Source organism: Rattus norvegicus, chromosome 1 (assembly GCF_021556685.1).
Source record: "Rattus norvegicus strain SHRSP/BbbUtx chromosome 1, alternate assembly SHRSP_T2T, whole genome shotgun sequence".
Taxonomy (NCBI): Eukaryota; Metazoa; Chordata; class Mammalia; order Rodentia; family Muridae; genus Rattus; species Rattus norvegicus.
The window spans coordinates 239854525-239880824 of NC_141534.1; the positions used below are offsets into that span (position 1 = coordinate 239854525).

Genomic DNA, 26300 nt, shown 5'->3' on the forward strand with positions numbered 1-26300 from the left:
ATCTTGTATTTTTCACAGTGCAACTATGTATCCCACAGGAGGGTCAATTCTGACAGTTCTATTTGGGGTTCTATGTGCCCTCAATATATCTACATGTCTATCTCTGAGACTGTGGGGTTTTCCAACTGTTAGTTCATTTAATAGATTTTTGTTTGTTTGTTTGTTTGTTTGTAATACTTTTCTCTACTTCTTTAGCTTCTGGTGCCCAAAAGGTGAGTCCTTATTCCTGAATCGTGTCTCAATTGTCTCAGAGGCCCCATTTTTTTCTCTTTCCCTTTTTATTTTCTGTCTGAGACATTTTGGTCATCCACCCTTCTTTTTTTTTTTAAAGATTTATTCATTTATTATATATAAGTACACTGTAGCTGTCTTCAGATACACCAGAAGAGGTCATCAGATCCCATTACAGATGGTTGTGAGCCACCATGTGGTTGCTGGGAATTGAACTCAGGACCTCTGGAAGAGCAGTCAGTGCTCTTAACCCCTGAGCCATCTCTCCAGCCCTCATCCATCCTTCTGATTGAGCAAGTCTATAGTTTAAATGTCCAGCCTCCGTTTTTTCCAGGTGTGCTCCTTCTGTGTAAGATTTCTGTTTGATTCTTTTCAAATGTCTCCAGCAATCCACGGCTGGTTTTCTAGCTTTGCCCTCCTGTCTCCCTGCGTGGTCCCTGACACCGTTCAGTTTCCCTGTGCTCTTTCTCTGGAGTCACACCCTTGTCCTGTGCCTTGTAGCATCTGTGTTATTGAGCTCTGTTGTTTGTGTGTTTCTACAGAGGTGCCATGGCTTTCATGCTTCTTGTGACCCTGGGCTGATATTTACACATTGATGACGCCCATTGTGGCTTTTGTAGCACCTTTTGTGGGGGTGTCAGTTTGCGAAGGCTCGTGGCGGTTTGTTCCAGCTGGGTCCTGTGGCACATGCACTCTACAGCTTCAGCTGTGATTGACAACTTTGGGTCTGATGAGTGTGGTTAGAAGGGTTGAGGAGCCTGTCTGTCTCCAGCATCACAACGGGTTAACAGATACTCCAGTGGCCCAGCGGGTGAGGGGCCTACAGCTGTGGGGGTGTAGCGTTTGGGCGTGGCTACTCTGACAGTGGCACTGAAAGTGTGGGGCGCAGCTGCCCTGGCTCCCCAGAAACAGCTTGGCTATGCATGGCAGCAGGTTTTGGGGTGGGAAGCATAGAATTTGTATCTGGGCTTAGAGGTATCTCAAGCTAATGAGCCAGTTATGGTGTTACCATCAGCAAATTATATGCTGTCAGCCCCAGCGCCAGTGCAGGCTGAACTCCCCCACTCACCCTTTCTCCCATAGCGTGATACTCCCTACCTCACCAGGGAAACTGAGATCATGGTTTCTCACACTCTGTTCCAGTCTCTAACCTTTGTGTCTTTCAGAGTTCCAGCTTCTTCTTTCCTATGTCTAGCACCGACCGTCCACTTCAAAACACAGCTATGTATTTCTCATTTTGGTTCCTCCTATTGGAGCAAGAGCCAAGCAGTGGACAGCCAGCAACCATCCTGCTCCTGCTCCAAATACAGTTTTAAAAGTAAAAGCATTAAATTGAACACAGGGTCATCTGCTTCTCACAAACATCTTAGGCACACTTCGACAGGGCATGCATTAGCCATGACAATACTCCGAAGATTGAAGCAATTGTTTGGCTCTTTATAATAAATGGTTTACCATGGGTTTTCTTGACAGCATGTAAAACCCAGTCTTTCAATAATTGAGTATATATTTTGATGTTGTGACCTCTGTCTGAAGTTCTTTGTTTGGAAAGAAAAGGTGGATACAGGTGGGGCTGGGTCTGCGGGGCTCCTTCTGCATCCAAATGTCATTTCTGTCTTATTGTCCAGGATCTTCTGTGTTGACATCACGACACAGATTTTGAAGAGCGCAGGTCCTGCCTATATCAGGTGATCAAGCAAATCTGAGTTCCCACAGCCTATTGTTGAATTCCTCTGCTCATGGCCTTCTCCCTGTGCTAACTCCTACCCACCATGACATCCAGTCAGGCCTAGCCAGTGGCTCAAAGAGAAAAGGGAAACTCAGTTTTTAAAAGATGGGCTACCCACTCTTCCAAAGCTGACCACCAATAACTTTCTGGTGCTTTGTCTTTTCTGATCAGTTCTTAGTGTTTTCTCCAGTCTGTCAACTGCAGACAGTCTGCTCCTGGGCCCGCCCGGTGATGATCCATGCCTCACGGCACCTCTGTTTGTTGCCTTTTATTCTACCATATCATTGGTTTGAGGAATAAGGTGAAGGTGTGCATTTCCAAGCATTCTGGGTAAAACATGGCGGTAACTCTGCAGTTCCCAGAAGTCCCTGCAGTCATTCATCCAGTGTTCCCTACCTGCTGTCTTATTGACAATGAAAAGTAACAGTGGGAAATTGATCTCCAAGGGCTTCTGGCTGGGAAATTATTGGAAATTTCTCAACTAAGAGATCAAGAGAGAGAAGCTTTTCTGATCACTGATTGCTCAGCTCAAATAGTAGCACAGGTGCCCAGGGAAGCTCTGCAGTGCCCCAGCCTCGTCTATGGCTCCAGGACTCACTCCGCAGACTCCAAAGAGGTTTTTGGTTTGGGTGTGGTTTTTAGATTTACTTATTTTATTTTATGTGTATGAGTATCTGTGCATGCCTGATGCCCAAGCCGATGAGAAGAGGGTTTGAATACCCGTAGACTTGGAGTTAAGGGTGGTCGTGAGCTGGCATCCGGGTGCTGAGAATGGAACGTGGGCCCTCAGAAAGAACAAGTATTCTTATCTGCTGAGTCATCTCTCTAGCTCTCTCTCTCTTTTTTTTAACCAGTTGGCCACTGAAGTGTGCCTTTATTGTGGTCTGTGGCTTTCACATCACACCAGGCACTGACGCTGTGTCATAATTTGTTTTCTGGCTACATCACTCAGCCGTTACCACAAACATTCTTGGAACATCACAACCACAACCCGCTCCCTGCCCTGTCACAGGACCTGGGACTCACACTTAGTTTCGGGAAGTTCTATTGCTAGTAACGAAGTAGGCCTGCTGAAAGATGGCAAGGGACCCCAGACAAGATACCACACTTCTGATGACATTATTCCCACACACCTCTCTCAGACCTCACAAATAAAGTGCTCAGGGGCCATGTTGAGAACCACAATGTCGTACCAAGCACCACTGCCTGATAGCCAGTCACACACATAAAACCTGCCAACCCAAACCCTCATGAATATTAGCCTCGATGCTCTAAGGTGGATGACAAGGGACAAGCCACTCAGTCTTTGTCTGCATTGATCAGCCACTGAAGTGGAAGTGTTTCATTGTCAAAGAACTACTTATTGTGCTTTTTGGTCGAGAGTCTTGGGCAAGGACGGCAGCATTTCAGTTAAATAAAAACATACTTTATACTAAGAATCCTGAAAACCACAGATGTTTTCTCTTGGCTGTGTCAGAGCAAATGGAGCCAACAGTTCTCCACAGGTTTGTAAACCCCAGAAAGTCATCCTAACAATGTGGTCCTGTCCTTCCATGTATCAATCACCCATTTCCATTCCTGGTAAAGAAATGGGATCAACTTGGGTCTGAGGCCTCAAACAAATGACCAGGAGTCTCGTGTGCTGCCCCGATACCAGCTGATGCTGGAAGGGCCTCTGATGGCCTGTGCACAAGCCACTCTCCCTCACTGTTACTTCAGATGACGTCTCCCAGCGAAACACCCTTCCTTGTGAAGAGAACGCACGAAGTACTACTCTCCCTTGTCCCAGGGGAGTGAGTTTCAATTCTCTGCCAGCCAGCTGGAGTATCCAAATCAGCCAGTCACTACTCTCCTGGTGGCAACCAGGAATCACGTCACCCTCTCAGTACTACAAATGCTTGTCTCTCACAGGTTTTTGCCTATTCAGTCTTTGCCCACCTGCCTCACCCGTGTGCCCCTGTACAGCATGCAAGACCCATGTCCCAATCCTGGAACTACATGATTGATAGCTGCTGTCTCTCTTATGTGCTCAACACCAGTGGGTGGCTGTTTAGTCACCTCCATAACGCAAATGGGGGACCCCTCCCTCTCCGGTAAAGTGACTTGATTAGAAGAAGTTTCTAACTGACAACCTCTATAACCTGCCTATCCTTCCTCTCTCTCTCTCTGTCTCTCTGTCTCTCTCTCTCTCTCCTCTTTTCTTCTTTCTTTTAGATCCTTCCTAACCGAAGTATTGTACCATGGGTTTGATTTGTAACCAGTACTTCTGGTTCTGAGGGTGATATCTGAGGCTTCGAACAGCTATGTCCACATTGTTTGCACTCAGGGATCCAGTCGTCCGAATCTGGAGATTCTGTTGTTGTTGGGGTTGCACTGCAGACTGCTTTTGGTGGCTGGGGCTTGAGTTTTCCACCACCATCACCCGACCCCCCACCCTCCCACCCACCCCCCCCCCGCCTCCCCACCCCCCACCCCCCACCCCCGAGAGCCCTGCAACAGGCTGCAAGCTCCATTTCAGGCAACCTTCCCACTCTCTCGGTTATAGGGAGCATGGAGCTCTCGGTCTTTGAGCATGGAGCTGTGCTGGCAGATGTAGGGTCAGAGAAGCAGACCTTAAGAATTAGAGGCCAGGGCTGGAGAGATGGCTCAGTGGTTAAGAGCACTGACTGCTCTTCCAGAGGCCCTGAGTTCAAATCCCGGCAACCACACGGTGGCTCACAACCATCTGTAGTGGAATCTGATGCCTTCTTCTGGTGTGTCTGAAGACAGCAACAGTGTACTCCTATATAATGATAAATAAATAAATCTTTTTTTTTAATCTTTAAAACAAAAGAGAAAAATAAGAGCTATAGGCCAGCTCTTCTTCCAGACTGAGCTTTCAATTGATATACCAAGATCAAAGCGTCCCAGCCACCTGACCCCACCACTGTCATAGCTGCTGTGCCTTTCCTGCCATGATGGACTGTGCTTTATCAGACCATGAGCCAAAATATCCTTCCTCCCGTAAGCTGCTTCTTGTCCGTCATCTGGTCACAGTCCTAAGGAGGTGTCATGCCTGTGTTTGCTACGGGCTTGTTGTATGTGGACTTGAATGCTTAACTTGTAGAGAATTAGCACCAGGGGCATTGAATTTCATCGAGTGCCTTTCCTTACCAGTTGAAATGATTGTGTGTTTTGTCTTTTATACTATTAATGTGGTGTGATAATTCGGTCCCCCAGCCCCCTCATTGTTGGGCTGCTGTTTTTCTGTGTGTTCATGATTACTTACTGGTTGTAGATACTTAGGAATCTATCTGTCCTTCCAGGTTGTCCAGTTTGTTGGTTTTAGTTATTCACTGTGTTCACATTGAATTATGTGTATACATGCGTGAGGGGAGGTGTGTGCACCTGAGTTCAGGCGTCCAAGCCAGGAGAAGGCATCGGATCACCTAGGTTAGGCACTGTGAGTCTCTTAACATGGGTAATGGAAACTGAACCGTGCCCCTTTGCAAGACACCTCTTACGAGAAACTTCTCTCTTATAAATACTTGCGCAACCACCTATAAGTTTTGGAACATTGTATTTCTATTTAAATCTTTAAAATTTTAAAAAATTTTCTTTTCAGATCTAATTGTCAGTCAGGAACAGGAACATATTGTTTAATTTCTACAAGTTTGTTAATTCTCCACGATTTATCTCCTCATTTTCTAGTTTCAAACCATTGTGGTCAGAAAGGATATTTGATATGACTTTAATCTTGTGAAAAACGTAAGCCGTGTTCTGAGACTTAACACATGTTCCGTCATGCAGAACATCCCATGAGCAGTTGTTAGGAGCGTGTGTTTGGCAGCTGACAAAGGAATGTTAGGTCCGTGTGCTCTGAAATGTAATTGAACGTCCTTGTTTCTTATTTAGGCCTGGTGTCATTTGACAGTGATGAGTTCAGTGCTGGCCACCACAGAGTTCCTCACATCTTAGGCCGAGAGTGACCGCAGTCATGGTAGGGGTCGTTAGAGTCTCCATTGGCAATGCCCCTAACATCCTCCCAGTCGATTTACTGAGGAAGTTACGGCTGAAGACATCCCTCTTGGCGGTGTCCGGCTTGCAGACTATTTGCTAGTGGTGATGGCATCATGGAATGGACAGTCCATAGAGCTTAGTCCTCAAGCACTCATGAAGACTGCTGCTCTGGGTCTGGGTCAGTGATGGCACTGGTCCCCATCAAACTTCCCACGTCAGTAATGGTGTATGATACGGGTACTGGTGAACCAAGGGGTCAGGAATGAAAACAGAGCTGGACACCAAGTTGGGGGCTCCAGGGTCAGTGTAGAAATGTTGGTGCCAAGAGCGTGGGCATGTCCAGAGAAACACAGTGGGGAGGTGCGTTCAAGTACAAGTTAGCGACGAATGAGTCTGGTGTCTGAGGTGTGGTGAGCAAGGCAGTATAGTCAAAGAGCATAGACCTAGAATGTGGGCATTTCTGGAGCATGGGTGGGGGTCAGGACACAAAAGGCTGGGAGAGGTGGGGAACATACACCCAGGTCTCTCTCTGTGGTTTCCAGGAGGGAACGGCTGTTGAGTACTCTGTGGCAAAAGATACTGGCATCCTTTGAGGAGCAAGCTTTTTGGGAACACAGTGGCTCCAGTGTACGGTATACGGAGGCTACTACAGAAACTTTAGCTGTTCTAACCATCCAGGTGTCTCAGACAAGTACCAGCCACCTATCGATACAGATGCTCCATTTTCCTCTGCCCCACTGTATTGAAGAATTTTAACGGGCCTTCTCAAGGGTTTTGTTTATAACTTGTTTTTTGTTTTTGTTTGTTTGTTTTGTGGGTGGATGTGGGTTTCCAACTCCTACTCCATTATCTTGGTAATGTCACCTCTTTGGCGTGGATTGCGTTTCGGGAATCTTTTTACTGGGTTGAATGAATACCTCTATTAGGTTTTTTTTTCACTCAGCATTATACTTTTGTTATTTATATTTTCTAATGCATGTAGTTTCAAAAGTCTAGAAAAATCAAGTTTGCTGATCAGGCAGATTTAGAAAATTCCTTAGACTTTAAAGATTATTTATTATGAAATTATGTGTCATATAAGGTATGTTTCACATAAAGGACACCCACTTACTGGTTTTTGTAATTATTGTTCTACCATTCTTATTTCACCTGTACCTACAAGTGTCTCTCTTTCTGCATACATATAAATACACACATATACACATACCACACACACACACACAAACACACCACACCACACACACACACATACAGACACATACACACACATTTTCATACACACCATATACAACCATATACACATACTACACACATACCACACACTATACACACACATACCACACACACATACCATACATACTATACACACACTACACACACATATATACAGACCACACACACCATACATGCCACATACCATACAGATACACACACACCACACACACACACACCACACACCACACACACACACACACATACTATATATACATACCACACACATATCACACACCACACACACACCATACATACCACATGCCATATGGATAAACACCACACCACACACACCACACACACATGCCACACTTACCATACACACCCCACATACATACACACTATACACACACACTACACATACACACTACACACACACATACACACCCCACACATGCACACATACCATACACACACCACACATGCCACAGACCATACAGATACACATGCACACACATGCACGCACACACACACACCCCACATACACACATACCACACACCATATACACATACCACACATCCACATACCACACACCCACCCACCCACACACACACACACCACACCATATACACATACCACACACACACCACACACATCACACACACCACACACACAGCACACACCATATACACATACCACACACACACACACACAAACACACACACTACACACACACACAGACAGACACCACCCACATACACACACACAAATACACACACCACACCATATACACATACTACACACACACACACACACACACACACACACACACACTATAGTCTTCTACTCATCCAATTATGACAATGAAAATTATGGTGATAGTTATTATTTTAGATAGATATTATTCTAACTAATATACCTTGAAATGCACAAATATTAAGGACACAGTTTTGACAAAAGAGGACACCGGTGTATGCTATATCTTTGTCCTGACACAGACAGTTCTATTCCCCTCACAATCCTTTGTAGTCACTGCTCGGCTTTCCAGGAAAACGCTGTTATGGGCAACTGAGGTTAGTGTTGCCCAAGATTTCCTACGTGGAATCACAATGCATGAGCTTTTTAATTTAAGGAAGACTTGGCCAGAATGGGTCTCTCATTAAAAACAATTACAAAAGGCATGGCCCAGAAGCATGGAAGCTATGCAGTGAACAGTAATTGAAGCAGTTCCAGTAATGGGTACCAAATGTACTCAGAGAAAGCTGGTCTAACTGAAGCATCTCTGCCTTACGTGTCTAAACAGAAAAGGAGTGAAATGTGGCAGACAGCGCTGAGTCGGCAGCTAAGACTCCTGGCAGCATTCGATGTTTAATTACAGCAGCAGAATCCAATAGAAAACCTTCGATGGTCTTCTCTGACCTTAGATCTGTGGTTCTCAACCTGTGGGTCGCGACCCTTTGGAGGGGTCAAATGACCCTTTCATCGGGGCTGCGTATCAGATATCCTGCATGTCAAGTACTCACCTCATGATTCATAACAGTAGCAAAATTGCAGTTATGAAATAGCAACAAAATTACCATATGGCTGGGGGGTCACCATGACATGAGAAAATGTATTAAAGGGTTGCAGCATTAGGAAGGTTGAGAACTGCTGGTTAAGATGTTATCTCACACTGATCTTTATTGAAACATCCAGATACTCGGAAACAGCTCTGCTATTTAGGAGATGTCTGTGCTTAGAACAACAAAGGCACAGCAGTGGGAATGTGTGTGTGTTTGTGTCAGAAGAAATCACATTCTTCATTAGCTGTTTAAAAAGGCACTGGCTTGTGAGAAGATCCCACTATGGCCACTGGCAGTCATGCATGGACTGTCAAGTGAGCCCCTCCCCTCACAAAGACTGCGCCTGCTCAGCCCGGTCCTTGACTTTTGGGCCTCTCAGATTGGGCATATACACCCCTTTCTGGGTCTTGTGGTCCCCCTGTATATAACTCAGGAACTGCTCTAGGCTTCATCAATCATGAGACTGACCAGTGTAGGTATTTAAAAATCAGTGGGGATCTTGAAAGCGCCAGAAACTGCTTTCCGCACATTGGTAGCGTGCACTGTGTCTTCCTGTCTTCTTCTGTGGGTACCCACAAGGCTGAAGCCCAGGGAACATTTCCAGTCCTCTTGCAGAATAGACACACCCCCAAGGGCAGGAAGCACCACAATGTTTGAGAAACAGGCTACATTTAACAATGATTTCTTAGCAAGAGACTGTTCTTTTCTCAGAAAGGCAGAACAGGAAAAAAACCATGTTCTGGTGAGAGTCTCTAGGCTGTCCATTCACATTTGGACATTCATATGTTGGAATTGTTGGCATCTATATAACACACCAATTAGATGGTTTACATTTGAATCATATCAGTTGTGGAGATTTTGAAATTTGACATCTGTGAGTGCATACACATTATATATGTTATATACAATATCATATGAAGGCTGTCTCTATATCTGTCTGTCTCTGTTTCTCTCCTCTCTCTCTCTCTCTCTCTCTCTCTCTCTCTCTCTCTCTCTCTCTCTCTCTCCCTCTCTCTTTCTGAGTGTGTATGTGTGTGTGTCTGTGTGTCTGTGTGTATCTTCCCAGTGCTAGGAATTGAGCCGTGGACCTCATACATGCTAGGCAAGCACTCTACCACCAAACTGTATGCCCAGCCCAATTTTGACAATCAGAGTCTGCCCCTTGTCTACTCTCTTTTGACCCATGTATTTTTTGGTTTTGGGTTTTTTTTTGTTGTTTGTTTATTTGGGTTTGTGTGTGTGTGTGTGTGTGTGTGTGTGTGTGTGTGTGTGTGTGTGTGTGTTTGAGAGAGTCTCATGTAGTCCAGGCTGGTCTTGAACTCACTACGGAGCCAAAGGTCATGGGCTAACCCATGCACTTTTGATTCATTTCCATACACTTTATATGGCCCTAAGACATGACAAAAGTGACTTTTAAAAAAAGCATATTATTGGTGACTTTTTGATGTTTCATTTGTGATTCCAAGGATAGAGCCTACAGCTCATACACACTGGATAAGAACTGTATTATTTAGCTACAAACTCAGTCACTCACTGGTTTTAAAACTTGATTTAGATACCACTCAAATACAACCATCACACTGTATTGAAAAGAATCCTCCCACAGATTCCTGACACTAGCATCCAGTGGAAACTACTCATTTTAGATGTAAAACTTCATAAAAGTTTTGGAGAGGCACGATGCTTTCCCCTAAGTGTAAATTTAAAACATCCCGAATGCTTAGAAGGGGCCTGGAGAGATGGCTCAGTGGTTAAGAGCACTGTCCGCTCTTTCAGAGGCCTGGGGTTAATTCTCTGTTTTCACATGGCAGCCCATCACCCTCTGTAACTCCTCCCCCAGGGGAATCTGACCCCCTCCTCTGGCCTCTGCTGGACTGCACACATGTGCAGGCAAAACACCATTCACATAAAATACAAATAAATCTTGATAAGGCTTAAGTACTAAAATCTCATAAACTAAGTCTTAATTATTACAAAAGTACTCGCTTTCTCCTCCAGCAGACTACTGAATGCTCACTGAAGCCCTCCCACCCTGAAGGGGACTTCTCACCTAGGTAGCTTTGCTCTGTCTGCCAGAGTGTCTCCGGACGTGTCCCACCCCAACTTTGCCTCTGACCATTGGCAAAGCCAGAGTGTGGTTACTACGAATCTCTACATGTTTGTTCATAAAGCGACTTCAGCTTCCTCTCGCCTTTACCATGTTTTCTCACGTTTTATTACCTCATTTTTCTTGAAGCCCCGCAAAAGGCTGTGATAAAAAGCTACTTAAGAGACCATAGCTGGGTTGGGGATTTGGCTCAGTGGTAGAGCGCTCGCCTAGGAAGCGCAAGGCCCTGGGTTCGGTCCCCAGCTCCGAAAAAAAAAAAAAAAAAAAAAAAAGAAATTAAGAGACCATAGCTGATCCGGTATTAGGAGTTTAATAAAAGTTGTAATTAGGATGTGCTAAATATCTAATTAACATAAGTGACTAAGATAATACAAGAGTTACAGATGTAATGTCTGGCAACGCAGTAAAAGGATGGTGTAAAGAAAGGAAGAAGGGAAGCCTTGAATAATCACTTCTAAGGCCGGTTGGATCAGCTTTTAACACAGCTGTGCTTCAAAGCAGTGGCTTCGACTGGCTTTGGTTTTTGTCTCTCTATGCACGTGGGGGAGAATCCTGTAGGAGTACATGTTTCGATGGGAGTTATCGATGAACCTCATGACACAGAGCCAGAAGGAAAGGTCTGAAAGTCAGAGTGCTAAGGGCCTGGCTGGATTGCTTGAGGCCCAGTCTTCTGAGGCACGGCTCTGAGGGGGCCTCAAACTCCACGGGCTGAGCACTGATGTCCACAGAGCTCACACATCAGAATAGCTCTGAATTTAAAACTCTCCATGAACTATTTTGGGCACCGATAACACACCAGTATTGTGAATTATGAGATTGTGTGCACACCAGAATTGTAAGATTGTGTGTGCGTGTGCGTGTCTTGTTACACTGCTCAGCCTGGTCTCAAACTTAAGAGCCTCCCGCCCAACTTCCTGATTAGTTGATATTATGGTAGATTCCATCGTGCCTGGATTCACTAGATGAAATCACCATTTCTTTCCTCTATAATTTCTTTTATTTATCTATTTGTTTGTTTGTTTATTGGTTGGTTGAGACTATCATGTATGAATACATTGAAATAGGATCAACCCATTTCCCTCCTCGCACTCCCTTCAGATTCCCATTTATATCTCTCAGTTCATCACCCCCTTCCCCCCCCTTCCCTCTCCCCGAGACAGTGATCGTTGTAGTTCTGTGTGCATTGGTCACTATTCTTTCGTGGGACAGGACACAACAGCAGACGCCTGTGAGAGATGAAGACCGGGTAGAGATTCTGTCTGACAGGACCTGAAGCAGCAAGACATGGGTGTCAGATTCAGAACAACATAATTTATTAATTTTGCACTTGGATACTTGAAAAAAACACACATACACACGAGAAATCTTAATGTTACTTAGGATACTGCCATGGTTTGGTTGAGTGTTAGAAATTTTATTTTAAAATAGTTCAACAAACTCACTTCGGATTTTAATATTCTAAAATAAAAATGCATTGTATCAAAATCTTGATCATTTAAAAAAACTGTAAACACCATGATTCAAGCCAACGATTTTGTGCTTTTGAGACGCAGTATGTGCTTCGAGGATAAGTGGGACTTCATTTGTCTGAGAAGAATTTACTCTGCTCCCTTCTGGCTTTTTCAAGGCTTTCAAAGGTGATGAGTCCTTTTGGCAGCTCCAACTTTGTCTTTTCTGTTTCCAATATGTCTTCAGCTTCACCTTAAAATGCAGAATAAAAGGCAGAAATGGATAAGCTGATGAAGGGACCATAAGGGTTTTATAAGAGGACTGGCCGGATTGCTGTTCCAGGGGCACACTGTGGGTCACAGGATCAATGACCTTAAATCTCACTTAAGCGTCTCACCTATCTGACTCAGGAGAAGGAATCTATACCACTCAGGGGAAACACACGACGGATTCTGAAAACCCAGCTAGAGGTGCTTAGATTCTATCACTCAGGAAGTAAGACAAGAGGTTCATGAGTTCAAGGTCAGCCAAGGCCACACAGGGAGACTGTCTCAGAAAAGAGATGCTCACAAAAGAAATGATAAGTGCACGAGGAGATGGCTGTAACTACCTTGATCTGACCAATGTACAACACACACACACACACACACACACACACACAAAACTGTGAATTGACACTAAAAACGAATAAGCTGTCTTACAAAATGAAGAATACCTATAGAAATCACTAGAATTCTTTCCCAAAGGTTTAAAAATGTCGACAGTTTACAATCCCTGGCCTAGATGATCAACAGAATACAGGGTTAAGCCTTGACTTGGTGTGTTTCCAGTGTCCATGAAGTAAATACTCCTCACGTGACCAATCACAAGCCACCAACGAGTGTTGCTTGAGGCCGCAGTCGTGGCTGTTCTTTGCTGCATCCGTATGCTGCGTTTACATTTACAGGATGCAGATCCAATGGATATGAGCAAGCCATGTCATATAGAGTAGAAAAATAATTAGCGACAGATGAGTTCTGAGTATCTGATACCTTTGTTTTAAGTGCAATTTAGTATTTATTATAATTTTTAATTTTTTAATTTAATTTTTAATAAACAACTGTGCCTCGTATCCATCATGCAAAACTTCTGGTTTCTTTTTTTTTAATATTTATTTTATGTATATGAGTACACTGTAGCTGTCTTCAGACACACCAGAAGAGGGCATGGGCATGCAAAACTTCTAATCATTTAGCAGTCAGTTCTTATGAGCTGGTGAAAGCTGACTCCATGCCATTGTGTTAGAAGTAGAGATGCCTGCCCTCGGAATCATAGTAAAATAGTCCTATCAGAATCCACATAAGTCAAAGATTTGTAAGGAAGGTGTGTGTGTGTGTGTGTGTGTGTGTGTGTGTGTGTGTGTGTGTGTACATGTGCATATATGTATTCATTGTGTGCACTCGTGTGTGGAGGCCTGAGGTTAACTGCCAGTATCCTCGGTCATTATCTCTGTGTTTGTTTTTGTGCTTGACACAAGATCTCAGACTAACTTGGAGCTCACCAAGTAGGCTAGTCTGGCTCGCCGGGCACGCCAGAGATCTGCCTGTCTCTACCTCCCCGGTACTGAGACTGTAACATAGACCACCACACCTGGCTCTTTCACAGGGGCACTAGGAATTGAACTCCAGGCTTTCCCGCTTGCAGAGTGAGCTTGTTATCAGCTGAGCCACCGCTCAGTCCCAATCCTGAACTGCAGATTAATTCTGACACAGAGTCTCTTGCTTAGGAAGACTTACTTTTCATTCTTTGTAGAAGAGTTCCGTAGCCCAGGTCATACTGGTAGGTGAAGATGAAACTTAGGGGAACTATAGGAATAAGAAAAGCTGGCTTCTTTCGCTTTATTGCTCTGTTTCAGAAATAGAATGATGAGTGTCAAATGTAACCAGCAAATACATATCTTATCCTTGTAATTAAAAAAAAAAACAACCACCTTTGGGAGGATATATTCTATCTTGTAAGCTATTTAATTCATCTGAGTCTTCCATAGGGATTGAGTAATTGAATTTCTTTGTCCATCACACCTTGCCAGATTCTTTGGTTTTCAAGGGGAGGGTCTATGACTTGCTAACCTTCCTTTGACTTCAGGTCTTAGATTCCTCCTTTTAAAGCAGACAAGGACTGAGAGCTACCATTCAGGACCTCTGGGATAAGCACAGAGGCCATCCATCTTGGTGTCAAGTGAGCCCTCTTTAACATATGGACTAGAGAAATAGTCAAAAGGCACATGAGGAACTAAAGGCAGGACGAACTGTTACCACTCTTGTTCTACAGACCAGTAAGCTAAGGGAACTTGCTTTGTTCCATAAATACTCAAGATTCAAAACTCACAGGCCTACTCCAGCCACCTTAACGGTGCTATGACCTATGACCATGGCAAAGACTTTGCTATTTCAGAAACTTCAAGTAAATTGTAAACATACCCAGCTGCTAAAGAGATCGTTGCGATGCCAAAAAACGTTCCAAAATATTTGAGGAATTCCCGAGACCAGGCGATCTGCATAGCCATTTGCCGTTCTCTCATCTCATTCTGCATGATCAGCTGTCTTTCCAGCTAAGCACAAAAACAAAAGAACAGTTTCTCACCCTCCGCCTTGGACGGTGTGACGACCTGCTCTTCCTCCTCCCTTTGTTCTCAGGTGTCTTATTTTTGTTTAAATCACAATAGACTTTGACCAAGTTGCTCTGAACAGCTCTGTGCAACTGTCCCTTTGGCAATGACAATTCCTTCGAATGAATGCAGGACAGTGCCCTGCTCCCTGAGGTCTTGACTGGTTTTTTGTGGATCTGAGCCATGGCTATATATCTAGGCTTTTCTGTTTCACATGAAGAAATTTATGGGTCACTAAACACACACCTTGCTGGCCTTTGTTGTTAATTCTTGCATGGGAATCATTTTGCCTTCTGCTCATGTTGCCAAACACACCCAACTACAACTTGAAATACCAGGTCTTCACACAGTGATGGAGGGATGTCAATGGAGATCCTTGTTTGTCACATGTTTTCCTAGGTGGCTGTCAACAGCAGGGGAGAAGCTCCCCTCAATCAGAGATGCCTCCTCTAATGCCTGTGCCACCTAGGCCATACCAAGATTGTTCCAAGGCAAAAGGAACAGAGAAGGAGAGAGGGTAAGAAGCAATCAAGCCACCTTGTGTTGGCCAAATTTGCCTTTATCAGTAGAAGCTGAGGTTCATTTTGAGTTCTGTTAAAGATACATAACATGATTTTGTATATGTGAGTATTGAGTGTGCAAAATGCATCCTTGCCGACCAAAAGTTATTCCACATGTTAATTGGAGGTTAGGTCAGCATTACTTGTTTAGTTTAGTTTAGTTTAGTTTTTTTGCAGGGCATCTAGGTAGTCCTAGTATGCAACCAGGATTAAGCCAGGATTATGAGCTATCACAGGATAGATTTTTTTTTTTTTACCCCCAGTAAACATCAAGTAGGTACCAGTCTAAAACTGATGGCTGGGAACTATCAAAGGGAGCAGCAGAAAGTTTCATAACAATCATGAGAAAGTAAGATGTTGTGGTGAACACAGAACATGCTGTCCTTGTCACAAGAATAAAGTTTATGGTAAAGAGTGAACTCGATGTACCAAAATGTATAAGTCAGCCAAGAACTCAGGAGGGGACATAGAAAGAAGAATCATAAATTTGAGGCCAAGTGGGGCTACATTGCCACCCTTTCTCAAGGGACAACAGCAGCAGCAGCAGCAGCAGCAACAACAACAACAACAACAAAGATACAACTAGGGTTGAAAGTCTGGGATTAATGGCATTTTGCAAGACAGGAGACACAGGGCAGTGGGTGTCTTAGTAAGGAGGAACCTGAGAGGCGTCAGCATGGATCAGGTGGGAGGGAGGGAGCCAAAAACATAATCTCTCATTCTACTGTAGTTTTAAAACCTTTGAGGTCTTCATGTTCAAAAATTTTGAAACATATGAAACTTGAAGTTAAGGTTTTTCTTTTGGGAACATATAACTGAAATTTTTGTCTGAATAGTATTTGGCACCTAAACAATGTGTAATGATTGAAAAACTAAAATATACCCATATATAATAAATTCATGTCTCCAATGGCACAATTATTATAATCAGTAACCTCCTAAGCCAACAGCTATAATTCATCAAACATTCTAAACAAAATCTAACAATGAACCTGAAACTAACGTCTGTTTTCCTAATAGATTTAAAACAGAAATAAATTTATTAAACATAATCCAAGTACTTTTTCTTCTAAGAAAAGTCCTATATAAAATATTTGACCCATGTCAGAACAGACAGAGAGAAAAGCTCTCATGTTTATTCCCTCATTGACAATAAAATTGAACCATGTGCAAGATCTAATCTCACTAAAAATTAAGGGACTCTACACAGTCCAGTACCTTACATTCTCAGCACACAGACAGTCTGGTTCTCATGTTTGGTTGGCTTTTGTTTTTCTCTCACGTTGTTCCCTGAACACAGCCAACGACAAACTTTTGCTGCCCACTAATCTTTGCATGACCCTACTGCTTGGCCTACAGTCCTACATCATAGCATCGGGATTCTTTCCAGACTTTCTGGTGTTATAAAGTTGTTTATGTGTGCCATCTAGTGGCATTGTGAAGAAATGCTCATTTTAACTATTCTCAGTAGCAGAAGTTAGAAGAAGCAGTTTCTACCAAAGACTGTTGATAATCATTGTAATTACTAATGTGGGTCCCTTCCATCATAAGCATTCTCTCTCTCTCTCTCTCTCTCTCTCTCTCTCTCTCTCTCTCTCTCTCTCTCTCTCTCTCTCTCTCTCTCTCTCTCTCTCTCTCTCTCTCTCTCCAGTACTAGGAGCTGAACTTAGGACCATGTGCGCATGTGCGTGCTTGGCAGCTAGTCTACCTCTGGGCCACAGCCCCCAGCCCTAGTACCTCGTATGAAATTCTCAAAAACTAAATTTTTAAAAAAGGAAAACAAAATCAAAAAGTTTTTTGTTGTTGTTTTTGTTGTTGTTTTTTTGTGGTTCCTGAGGGGGAAACAGAAAGCCTTGTCACAATAATCACTGAGCATCTGCCAAAGTGTATAAACTCCCGAAACTGTGTAGGGACCTTACAACACTTAGGCTAGATTCTGTGCCTGGAAGATGGGCGGAGTTCAACGGAGGTAGTCTGAACAAAGTTTGCAGTGAGGAAGGGAGCTTGATGCAATTCAAGATTCTGTCGTGCACACATGTAAGTGTACAGTGAAATTGATGTGGCATTCTGTACAAAAACCTCAGGGTGACCAAATCCCTCCCAAATCCCTCCCAAATCCCTCAGGGTGACCTCTCTGCTGCTCCTCCTGGGACGGCTTACAGAAATAGGGAGGAAAGCTGCATGGAGCCTCTAGCCCAACACACCAGCGCCCCCTTCTGGACACAGGCTCCAGTACTCCCTGCTTTAGTTTGCTAAAGCTGCATACTCCCTAAATCCCTGCCCCCCACCCCCAAAGAGGCCAAAAACTGGTTAATTTAAGCAATAGAATATATATATATATATATGTCTTAGTTCTGGAATCTAGAAATCCAAAAATCAATGTGGCCGATTCCTGGACAAGCAGTGAGGAGACCTCTATCTCTGGCTTGTAAATGAAATGTTTGGGGTGCATGATTAAATTTCCTCTTAAAAGTCACCAACATATCAGATTAAGGTCCACCCTGTGGATTTATTCTAACTTGATTACCTCTGTGAAGACCCTATCTGCAAATGAAGTCATATTGGGGCTGGATTTCCAGCATACAAATTGTGAAGGGATTCACTTCAGCGAATAAGTGAAGGGTCAGAAAGGCAACGCCATCGCGGTTCTGTTTTGTTTAAAATAACCTTTGCTCTGTGGAAGCCGCGTGATCCTTAGGTGTGACAAGTCCACTGTGGAGTCAGGGATCCAAGACAGGACAGGTAGAAGGTAGGAGTCCGACTGCCGGAAAATCAAAGTAGTGTGCTTGAAGGTGCAATTGGTCAGACCACACCCTAGTCTCTTCTTGGTTGCACGCAGGAGCGGTAGTCACAGTTCTCGGGAGGATTTCAACCCGTCTTCTTCCAGCTGAGACAAAGCTGCTGGCTCAAAAAGGGCTGGGTTCCCAGGCTGGGTTCGCCTTTGGTTTAGCTAAGCTGTAAGTGATGGCTGATACAACTCGACCTCAACGCCACACATGGAAAACCTGCTCTTTGGGATATCGATGAGGAAGGACTTAAAGCTGTTCTCCTGACTCTGGTCAGTCAGCCGATTAGCAAGGACCATGGACATCCTGCACATTCTTGATGGATAAGTAAAACAAAAACAAAAACAAAAACAAACAAACAAACAAAAAACCCCAAAACCAGGGCCCTAGCTGCCGGAGCCATCTCTTGCTTGCGTGTCAGTGAAAACCTTGAGGAGTGAAACAAAGCGAAAGCCTCCACTTTCTTCTTGTTCATGCTTCCCTAAAAAAGCAGTGGATTCCCGACACTCAGTCTTCCCCATACCTGACCCAATCCACAGAGCTCAGGAGCTTTGAGTAGCAGGAGGAAGTGACGTCAGCGCCATGCCCACACTGCTTCCATGAACTCCTCTGGTGTGGGAGTCTCTGGTTTTCTGTAACTTCCAAGAGGAATAAAGTCCCCAGATCTTCACAGATCCTGAGGTCATGTAGTCTAATATAAGAATGAAACTCTCGTAGTTTCCACCCACACGCTACTCTTGTTTCTGAGATCCTGGACTGATTCCTAGTCTATAAGTCTTCTCTGGTCTCTGCTCGGTTACAGAAATTAACTTGCCCGTTCTTTCAATTTTCCCCAAAGGAATCATTACCCCGCACTGAAACTTTTGTGTGTTTCATACCAATAATCCCATCACTGAAGACGTACGAGGATTAGAAGCTCAAGGCCATCTTAGACTACATAACCAATTTGGACTGAGCTAGATGAAACCCTAACGTTAAAAAAAAACATTTTTAATAGCAATGACAGCAACACCTAATATAAGTAAGAGGCATTATATTATACATTCTATATAACATACATTCTATATAATGTGCATAAGTTTTACTTCTTGGAGCATCTCTGAAGAGTGTGTTGTCCCCAGGGTACAGACCAGGAGACTGAGGGCAGGTCATGCACACAGTCAGGACACTACGGACTCACCCAGGCCGTCTAGGTTATCTCTCCACTTGTACTGCCCGAGAGTAGGACTTTCTTCTCTTAAAGCCATAACAGACCACAGGGGCCTCACGATCACTGTCTACAACCTTAGCACAGTCGAACTTTTTAACATTCAGCTGTGTCTTGCAATATTTTAAAATACTTTGACAGCTTACATTAGACAGTTAAGCAATCTCTTTGATTTTTTTCTAAACATCTGCTGTACAATCTGAAGTCAGGCGCCACAGTGGATACCAGTTTCCTAATGCCGCTTTAACAAGTTACCATCTAAGTTTAAAGGGCTGTGGCTTTTCTGACTTATTAAGGCTGCCTGCACTTTTTGGCCCACGGCCTGGATTTTTTTCCATTTTCAAAGGTAGTAGAGTGCTGCTCCGATGTGATTGTGTTTAAGACTCTTAGGTGCAACAGTATAACATCTTCTAATTCTCTTTCTCTGTCTCTCTGTCTCTGTCTGTCTGTCTGTCTCTCTCTTTCTCTCATACACACACACACACACACACACACACACACTCACACATACACACACACTCTTATAAAGGTTCTGGAAATGACAATGGATCTGCATTGATAATCCAGGACACCACTTCTTTAGATGAACACATTGTAACATCCATTTCCATGCAATGTATCATATTCCTAATCTAGTCACAGTTTCTAGGAACCCAGAATACCTTGGGGGAAGAGGCATATTCTGTTCATAATATATTCTAAGCAGTTACCTAGTCGTGTAGGAATTTTGGCTCAAGTACCTGTATTGGAGACGTGGGCCATTCACCAGTTACTTGGTCATCCACTTCACCTTGTCTTTGAGGGTGGAGCCCAAAAGCGTCTTAATTAGGGGTGAAAGGGGTTCAAAGAGAACATGCCTCAAGAACACCATTCTAGAAACTTAACATGATTAGGAGCATAGCTCCGTAACTAACACATACCTGAAGTCGAGCGTGCATAACCATGAACTCCTGTTGATTTTTCATGTTTTCATTCATAGATTTCGAAAATATAAACCCCATCTTGACCTAAAGTGTAAAATGCAGACATATTTAGAAAACAGACTCTGTATATCCTTATACAGGCTCTGGGCTCCTATCAACTGTGACAATGTAAAAAGGTAGAAAAAAACCTTGACTTAGGGAATAGTGTAAACTCTAAGTAGCGGTCTAACCTCTGGCATACTTACTTACCCATTTTGAACACCATTTACTTAGCCAAGAACAGCTGACTGAAATGATTTCCCATCTCTCCCTGCTCTGTGAACACACAGTGCCATGTTTCCTCATTTCCCCCTCTATAAACCTAATGCGAGTCACCTTCTTACCGTCTGTTCTGGAAGACAGGAAGACCTTGCATCTGAGGATGTGTGTTCAGACCTTTTTTTTTTTGGTTCTTTTTTTCGGAGCTGGGGACTGAACCCAGGGCCTTGCGCTTCCTAGGGAAGTGCTCTACCACTGAGCTAAATCCCCAACCCCGTGTTCAGACCTTTTGTGTGTCCCTCTTGACCTTGCATCTTAAGATGTAGGTGTCTTAGGGTCAGTATGTCAGTATTTCTCCCGGACTCTCATGCTCCTGTCCTTTGACACAGGTCTCATCCTCTTGCAGCTGATAGCCCCTATTTTCCTCCAGCTCCGACTTCATTCTTGCCAAGTTAGAAGGCGCTCACAAGGGCAGGATGAGGATGCTCACATGGCTTTGCAAATGGATCTCAGGGTTGGGGATTTAGCTCAGTGGTAGAGCGCTTGCCTAGCAAGCACAAGGCCCTGGGTTCGGTCCTCAGCTCCAAAAAGAAAAAAAAAAAGAAAATGGATCTCCATGTATGGAAGTATGTGTGTGAGTGTATGTATTCACTCGTGTGTGAGTGCAGGTGGGTGTGTGCCACAGCACATTTGTCCAGGTCAGAGGGTAACCCCGGGCATTGTTCTGCCCTTTCCACCTTGTTTGAGACAGTCTGTCCCAAATGTTGCTCTCAGCTGTGTAGCCCAGGCTAGCTGACTGGGAGCTTCTCTGCCTCTCATCTCACCCCTGGAATTACAGATGTGTGCTACCACACCCAGCTCTTCATTGATTTGCAAGCTTTCAACACAGGTCTTCACGATAGCATGGCAAGTGTTTTACCCACCAAGCCATCTCCTCAGCCCAGAATTGGATTTTTAAAATGGTCACACTGTAGAGTTTCTCTATTATTTCCAGTGGAAGTTACAGCACAATAAACTCATTGGAAGTTGGAAATACCATAGAGGAAAAAAATGCATTTACTACACTGAATATATGGAACACTGTGGCTTACCTTAGCCTGCTTTAATGTTCTCAGAAACGCCTAAAGAAGAACAGACATCTTTTTATAATAATATGTTCAATATAATTTATTGAATGTTATAGTAGAGTTAAAAATAGGGGGTTGGGGATTTAGCTCAGTGGTAGAGCGCTTGCCTAGGAAGCGCAAGGCCCTGGGTTCGGTCCCCAGCTCCGAAAAAAAGAACCAAAAAAAAAAAAAAATAGATTGGTTGTTCTTACTAGCCTGGGAAATGAATTCAAATTTTCAAGTTTTTTCCTTATGATCCATATCGTCATTTTTGACCATCATTTCCGTAAAAACTGTGACTTGAGCCATCCTCCTCATCTGGCACCATCTTGGTTTATTTTTAATTTTTTTTTATCTTATCATATGATCTTACCTAACAGCTACCCGAGAGGGCTATAAACTGTAGGTGGGTCAGAACTCCTAACTTTGTTCTAAATACAGCCAAGTTTGTTCAGAAAACATTTTCCTTATTGACCTTTCAGTGGACCATAAGGCCCAGGGGAATGCACGATGACTCTGCTTTCTTCAGTCTTAGGCTGTCGAATGCCTGCACGCCACGGCAGTCAGGTCCAATGTTTCACAACCAGGGTTTATCTGTATTCTGAGGGAATCCCAGACAACAGTTATTTCCACAGCTTTCCTCACAAGGAAATCCCTGGCTTTAGAGTGACCCTGGAAATGAGCACGGAGAACAGGGGCATTTCACCTCAACTGGGATGGTTACCCTGTTAGTCGGGCTCCAGGGGAGTGTGAGCTGACAGCCAAGTTTCAATGACTCCCCTGTATTCAGACAAAGACACAGAAAACACATCCTGGAAATAAGTGGCCCTTGAGCCATTCGGCTGTAAGGCTAACAGAGGCTGAACTACTTCCTAGGAAGAGAGAGAGAGAGCCCTAAGCAGGCCTGGGACGTTATGAGGATTCCTCCTGTCTGTCACTGTCCCACTCAGCACCCTATGAGCAGGGGCAGAGGGTGCTCATCAGGGAGGGGGATCTAGCTGTCTACTCTGTTATCTAAGCATTGGCAGCTCACATGAGTCATTTCCAACTGAGAAACGTTATCATCCATCTTGATAGTCTCTGTGGCTTCTACTATACACAAACGCTTGTGCAAAATAGGAATGGTCCAGCAGAAGGCAAACTTTGGTTGAATTTTTCACCTGTTGCAAGAATCTTCAAACATCTTAAAAGAAACCTACTGTTCTCTAGTCTGCGCATTCGAGCACACACACGCACGCACACACATGGGCACGCGCGCGCACACACACACACACACACACACACACACACACGCTTTCTAAGGGGGTGAGCTCTCCCTCCCTTGAAGTAGTAGGACAATCTTCCCATCAGTCATCTCAAGGAGAGCAGAGAAACACTTTGGAAAGTTGGGATTTAAGCTTACCTCTTTCTGGGCCTTGCACTCTTGGACTTGGACTTTGGATGTGTCAGGGAAATCTCAGGTTCACAGCTAAAGGTAGAAGGAAGGTAGGAGTGTCCCTCTGGAGATCACCTGTAAATGAGTATGCCACACCTTGTAACTTCACCCTTGAACAGTGTTTCCAACCTCTTCTGCCCATACCTGACAAAGCCATTTTGCACCCTTTCCTTAGGACGTCCCAAATACCTTCAAATTTCTCACTCCCAGAGACAAAACGCTATCAGCAATAAGTAAGAGTGGCCCCAAACTGATTTTATTACAGGCGACACAGAAAACCACAGTGTTCTGGAGGATGAAGGATACTGACGTAAGTCCAGGCTGCTCCTGTTTTGTTTTTATTTGTTTGTTTGTTTGTTTGTTCATTTGTTTGTTTTGGGTGGGGGTGGGGAAGCAGTGGTGTTAATGCTCCAGTTCCAAGCGCCCATGATTCAAATTACCCTGGAAAGGTGTGTTGGGGAGGGTATGTTGATTGTGCAAATCTCAGACAGACTTTCTTTGGCCATCCTAGGAACCAGGATTCAATTTAGAAGGAAAAGAATTTCTTCCCTTATTTAGTACCAGAATTTTTGGTTGGTCACATCGTCACAACCATTCTCAATAAACCTTCCAAAGCATGTTCCCTAGAAGGAAGCACATAGCCTCTGGGGGTGTTTTTTGTTTTGTTTTGTTTCCACTCTCGCTCTGTTGAGCCAGTTTATCGTCATTTAGGTATTTCCCTAAAGGTACTCCATTTCCCTGTCCATTGCACTCAGCAGACTTGTCCCAACTTGGCGACAATGGTATGGAGAGGTCACACTCACAGTACCGGGTTGGCAATACCTGTCAGCCTTGGGGACATCAGCAGAACCCAGAGCCCGGCCTTCCCTACCTAGCCGGAGCTGCAGCTGTGCGGGGCCACGCAACCGAGCCGACCCTCCCTCCCAGGTTCCTGCTGCCCGATGCACTCACGCGACGCGGTGCGGGGCGGTGGCCACTGCAGAGGCCTCTAGCCAGAGCTCCAGAGCGATCGCGGCACAGACTGTACCTTGCTCAGCAGAGACCCAGGATTGGTTGGCTTTGACAGTGGCTCACGAGCTTCAACCAATCAGCGTGGCCTCTGGCTCCTTTAAGTGCTCCGGTGCCGGTGCCGGAGGAGGCTTGGGATGTCCTTCCGGTGCAGGCGCCTGGAGCCGGGAGGTGTGTGGGGCGGGCAAGAGCGGCAAATTCCAAGCTGCAGGGTCCAGTATAGTGTGTGATTTTGAGGGAAGGTGGAGGAAGCAGCATGGAAATGTCATTTCAAGTCCTCGGGTTCCCCAGCCTGTAAAAAAACGACACCATCAAATCGCAAAGAGAAAACAGGGAACAAAAGCAAACAGTGGCCAGAATTTCCATATTTCCTTATGTGCTTTCCACATTACATACTCCTACCAGCATTGTCTGTCTAGAGTACAGCTCCCTGCTTCACTGAGGAAACACTCAAGGACCCATTAGCACTTGCTATGCAACCGGCTGGGAAAATAGTACATGCTTCACAGCCTTTAGGAAGGGCCCCGTCTTATCCTTGGGTGACACCACACCTTAGAGAAGACAACTTTCAGGCACATCTAGCCTAGCAGGCTTGTATAGATGCTCTTAGCTTCAGTCTTCCGGATTCTGACTTTTAGATGGGGAAATTGCAACAGTATCTTTAGTCCCATTTATGGGAGCAGGTACATGTAGCTAGGAGTAAATGCTTTTGGAGAGTGATGGGCAGCAGATCAGGAGACTAAACTGGCCTCTGTTCTGTTCCCAGCTCTGTAAACTGTAGGAAGGACAGAAGTCCTTGTACCTGCAGATAAGCACAAGAATGTTAAACATGCAGGGTTGTATCTTCAAAGAGAAAGATTTAGAACATGTTTTCGGCCCCGGAGGCTGGGAGTGGAGGTGGTTAACATTTGCGCTCTGTGGGCGAGATCACAGCAGATCGTTCCTTCATCATGAGCTGTTTTTCTCAGTCAATCAATAGAACCTATCATTATGGGACAATGACACATGCAGTCAACCTATAGAACCCATCTTAATCTATTTTTGACCTTTTCAAAGACTTATGTATTCTAGATAGATCATATAAATGAAACGGACTTTTCACTGGATTCTTTTACTTTAACACTGTGTGTGTGTGTGTGTGTGTGTGTGTGTGTGTGTGCGTGCGTGTGTGTGTGTGTGTGTGTGTGTGTGTGTGTGTGTTCATCTAAGCTACAGTATGGGGGCTGGTGAGGTGGCTCAGTGGGTAAATGTGCTTGCCACCCTGAGACCCAGTTCTGTTCTTGAGATCCACATGGTGGAAGGAAAGAACCCATTTTCGCAAGCTGTCCTCTGACGTCCCTAAGTGTGCACTTGCACGCGCAGAGAGTAAATAAATATTAAGTGTAAATTAGAAACAAAAATCAAACGAGTACATTATAGCATGGCTCATGGCTCCATTTCTTGTTGGGACTAAAAAGTAGTCCGGCGTATGAATATAAGACATTTTGTGTATCCGTTCAGACGGAGGGACACTTGGATGGTTCTAGTTAGTCTAGTAGGAACAACGCGGTTAGTTTTGTGAGCATACCGTCAGTTGTCTTGGGCTGTAGGCATAGCATTGCTGGAGCATACAAGTCAAGGTTTAACTGAGGGGCCAGAAAACGCACACGCTGTGATAGCAGTGGATAAAGATGCTCACGTCAAGTCCCCCCAGTGTGGCCTCTGTGTATCAGACACTGGAGCATCGTTCGGGGTGTGATTCCTACTTGTATCATGTAAATTGCTTGAGTAAGATGTTGCCATTTCTACAGCCTTAAAGTAGAGCCAGCGTCAGGAACTGCAACTCGTAAAAACTACCCTACAAGTCAGGTAATCTAATGCATGGACGCGAGAGTCTGACGTTTGAAAATGCGACCTGTTTTACTATGACTGACACTTTTAATCGTTATCGTCCTTTCATCCTATTAATTTGATAGCTTTTTTTTTTAATGATGCTGTAGCTTGTCAGGGCTTGACACTGAAACCCAGTAACTGAAAATAACTGTGGTGGAAGAGGGCGGGGGAGCCAAGGAGAGCTGTGCCGAGCGAGCAGGGGCGGGTA

The 26300-nt window shown here is 44.4% G+C and overlaps 1 protein-coding gene across 6 annotated transcripts; it reads right to left on the bottom strand.

The window, feature by feature from the left end:
• Window positions 1-12132: 12132 nt before the first annotated feature.
• On the bottom strand, window positions 12133-24347 carry Plgrkt (plasminogen receptor with a C-terminal lysine). Of its 6 annotated transcripts, none has more exons than XM_087550051.1 (7): window positions 24164-24242; window positions 23180-23287; window positions 21763-21792; window positions 20411-20497; window positions 14750-14880; window positions 14066-14175; window positions 12133-12542 (listed from the first exon to the last, which is right to left on the bottom strand). In XM_087550051.1, exons 4-7 carry the CDS (start codon window positions 20489-20491, stop codon window positions 12421-12423), a joined length of 444 nt encoding a protein of 147 aa, XP_087406177.1. In that variant the 5' UTR covers window positions 20492-20497; window positions 21763-21792; window positions 23180-23287; window positions 24164-24242; the 3' UTR covers window positions 12133-12420. The 6 variants fall into 6 exon arrangements, with proteins under 6 accessions (XP_087406177.1, XP_087406159.1, XP_087406190.1 ...); XM_087550033.1 differs by lacking the exon at window positions 21763-21792 and adding an exon at window positions 22253-22378; XM_087550064.1 differs by having other exon boundaries at window positions 24084-24242.
• Window positions 24348-26300: the final 1953 nt, after the last annotated feature.